This window comes from Buceros rhinoceros, unplaced genomic scaffold (assembly GCF_000710305.1).
Source record: "Buceros rhinoceros silvestris isolate BGI_N320 unplaced genomic scaffold, ASM71030v1 scaffold11907, whole genome shotgun sequence".
NCBI lineage: Eukaryota > Metazoa > Chordata > Aves > Bucerotiformes > Bucerotidae > Buceros > Buceros rhinoceros.
In genome coordinates this window covers 14756-18455 of record NW_010421619.1, presented here as the reverse complement: position 1 = coordinate 18455, position 3700 = coordinate 14756, and the positions used below count along the sequence as shown (strand labels likewise).

At 46.8% G+C, this 3700-nt stretch overlaps 1 protein-coding gene across 1 annotated transcript in view; it reads right to left on the bottom strand.

Annotated features, from left to right (window-relative positions):
- LOC104496598 (transmembrane protein 110-like) overlaps positions 1-3197 on the bottom strand; it is a gene marked incomplete at its 5' end in the record, with an annotated part of 21848 nt that extends 18651 nt beyond the window's left edge. Inside the window, 2 exons of the mRNA XM_010139742.1 lie at positions 2227-2322; positions 3079-3197. Coding sequence (XP_010138044.1) covers positions 2227-2322; positions 3079-3197 — 215 coding nt within the window. The remainder of the gene's footprint in view (positions 1-2226; positions 2323-3078) is intronic.
- Positions 3198-3700: the final 503 nt, after the last annotated feature.

Genomic DNA, 3700 nt, shown 5'->3' with positions numbered 1-3700 from the left:
AGGAAACCATTTAAAAAAACCCCCAAGCTTTTAAAAACGAATCCCCCCTTAACAGTCCAAGCCCCCTTTTTTTTTTTTTTTTTTTAGTTTTCTTGTAGCCTTAACAGAAATGCCTTAGTTTAAAAGCCTGTTCAGCGCAGCAGGCTCTGCCAGCTCTCTGGCATTGCTCATTAGCATTAAACACTTCCTGGGCTAACCCTGCTGAAGAGTTACCCCCAAAAAGGAAGGTTTTCCATTTGCAGCATCTTTCGTTCTTATTAGGATGAAATCCCAAGTTTCAAGGAAATGGAACCAAACGTTTATGGAATTTCATACAAGAAAATGGAAGTTTCTTGGAAACCACAGCAGCTCTGCAAATTGCACAGCAGAAGAGGCAAGAAGTTTATTTTTCTGAGCAGCAGCAGCAAGAAGCTCCTACGACCAGAGGAACAGACAGAGAGGCAGGTCTTGGGAGAGGTGATGAGCCCGGGTGCTCAAAAGCCTTCAGTTCCGGATCCTCACTGCAGATCCGGGAGCTGAACCCATCCCTGTCAGGAGATTTGGGCTCGACAAGTTTGCTCTGCAGCTTTGGATGTTTAAGCCTCACTAGACAGACCATGAGAAGCAGGAGACCTGCATGGACCTTCTGGGGATTGCAGGGACCAAGCACTAATCCAGGGCTTGGTATTTTAATGAACTCCGGGGTGGGATGGGGAGAGGGGGAAATATCACTCAGACTGATGTTTTCTGGCCACTTTTTCATTACTGGAATATTTTCTGCCAGATTTCTGCAGCATGAAGAAAACGCCAAGCACAGAGCTACAGGAATGAACATTTTCCTTCCCAGAACTTGATACTGCTGAGTAAAGACACTGAAAATAACAATCTGCTTTCCATTGAAAACATGACATGAAGTTTTTCTACAACCAAAGGCTCAGATTGGCTCATTACAGCTTCCAGCTGCTGAAATCAGAGTGCGCTGCTGCAAACAGGAGGCTCTGGTGGTTTATACTGGGCAGGACACATGGCGTGTGAGCCTCAGAGGCCAGAGACAGCGCGGCGGAGTTTTAAGCTGCCCGGATCTGGATTTCCAGTCAGGCAGCACAGGGAAATGTTAAACACACATTAAAGGGAAAAAAGAAAACAGTGCCAAAGGGTATGGCATAAGCATGAAGAGGTTTATTTTAAATGTGTGTCTGTAAAAAACAACAATACATCATTTCTGAGGTTGTATTTAGCCTGGCCAGACTTGTGTCTGTTTAAAGGAAAGTATCAAGGTGCAGCACTTTAAGATATAGAGAGGAGACGGGCCAGAAGGTTTTCAGCAGCATTTGGAAGCCTAGAGGAGTTTCCCAAAACAAAATAAAGTGGAGACTTTCTCACTCTCCAAAATACCCAAAAGGAAGTTGGGGCGAGATGGGTGTTGGTCTCTTCTCCCAAGTAACACACGACAGGTCAAGGGGAAATGGGTTCATGTTGCACCAGCGGAGGTTTAGGTCAGATATTAGGAAAAATTTCTTCCCTGTTGGGTTTGTCAAGCATTGGAACAGGCTGCCCAGGGCAGTGGTGGAGTCCCCATCCCTGGAGGAGTTTAAGAGCCTTGTCAACGTGGTGCTGAGGGACATGGTTTAGCGGTGACTTGGCAGTGTGGCGCTAACAGCTGGACTCGATGACCCTAAAGGTCTTTTCCAACCTAAGCAACTCTGTGATTCCATGAAAGTTAATTGTGAAACTAACTTTGTAGCAGTGAAGCAGCTGGTCTGAAGTAAAGGTGGCACTTCTACATTAAGTCCAAAGTCTGCATTAAAAAGCCTCCAAACAGGACTAGGGGAATATATCCTGTAGGTGCAACTAAACATCCAAGGAAAAAACATATCCTGACATTGGACAAAGGCCTTCGCCCACTCTCAATACCGCTCAAATTGCAACGTCTGGCGTGCAAACAAATGGCACATTTAACAGCCGTGATTGCATGGGACACCACGGTGTTTTCACTGCAGCTTTTTTTGCCAGTATATTTCAAGGTATTTTTGATCAGAGAAGCATGGTTGCACCACTTCATCTCCATCAGACCAGCAGACTGCAAAGGCCAGAAGACAACCCAGGCCCTGCAAATAAGCTCAGCATGGTTTACCCCCAGGTAGTACTACAAATAGACCAGTTTCCACCATGTATGTCATTCTCCAACAGGCTTGCTTCTTCCTTTTACAGATGTAGGACATGGATGCAAGCACCTTGTGTACTTACAGAGAGCAAGGGTCCTCTTCAGTGAGTTCCGACAGAAAGATATTGGCAAAATGGATGGAGATGGCACCTAAGGCTTGCTTGGAGGTGTCATAAAACCTGGAGAGAAAAAGGCAAAAAAGATCTGTGCCCTGGAGCACCAGCAGCAGAGCATCACCCAAGCAAAGGCCCCACATGGACCTGCATTCCTGATGCACAACAAGTTGCACGTGGTGAAAAGGGGCACTTTGGTCAACTCCAAATAGCCAAACCAACCACATCAGCACATCAGCACAGTCTTGCAGATCTGCTGCTGGGCTTTAGCCTGCAGCAAGGGGCAGTTCACCCTCCATTGCCCAGCCTGAGTTTCTCCAACCAGCAGGAGATGCAAGGAAGGTTCCGTCCACAGGGAACTGAATTCCCAGATCATTTTAGAGGAAGAACCAAACTGAGGAGACAGATAGGCTTTTCATCGCTAATGTTGGCTGGTAGCTCCACGCTGCCGAGGCAGCCTGACCATACGCCGATTCCAACCATTTGCCCACCTCTCGAGAGAGCTTAAATCCCACAACAGAGATGCTTGTAGAGGTGTCCGAAGCTGACAGCAGTACCCGGATGCCAGCAGATTAGAGGGGACCATAACCACTCAGTTCAGCCACCTACAGCAAGGAGCAGCTTTCTGAGGAGCTGGGCAGTGAAGTTTACTTCTAGGAAGCACCAGCTACTTTACACAGGTTTCCTTGGGAAGCAGCAGCAGAGCATTTCATTTCACGACTAAATACCATGCAGGATATCCAGAAGGCCTAGAAGATTGTTAATGCAAGAGAAAACAACATTACATACGGTCTTTCCAAGCTCCAAATTTAAAAATCTCACCATATCCTCCAGGGACGCCTCTCTTCCTTTGGTTCCTTAAACCGTTTCACTGCAAAGAAAATTAGAGAGGTGACATTAAGCAGCAGAGCTGAGCTGATACACGTGTGGTCTGTGCCAACCTTCAATGCAAAAGCAAGTAAAAAAAAAAATTGAAGAACTACCAGTTTAAAGCTGAGTGATGCCAAACTACCCATGGACAAACCAACCCTGAACTGACATGCACATTGCATGACCCACGGGTCAGAAGAATGAACAGAAGAGGGTTTAGGAGGTAGGCGTATGCTTCTGGCATCCTTCAGCAGCACCATTTCCATGCCTTGGGACCTAAGGGAAGCTAGGGAGGGTCACCACTACCTACCAGCCCTAATAATTCCAGGCAAATTGAAATTATGGCAGCGACAGTGAAACTACATGGACCAAAAGTCCTTTACGCTTTTGAGTCACAGCAGCATAATAAATCCATCCCCTCCTTGCAGCTAACAAGACCAGAAGACCTTCGAGGAAGCAGGAGCTCACACGCACACCTCCCGCATAAAAGTACCAGTACCCTGGTACCCTGCGAGCTGGCATGGCTCCAAGCTTGTGCCAGCAACTCTTCCTTCCTTTAAAACATTCCAGGTCA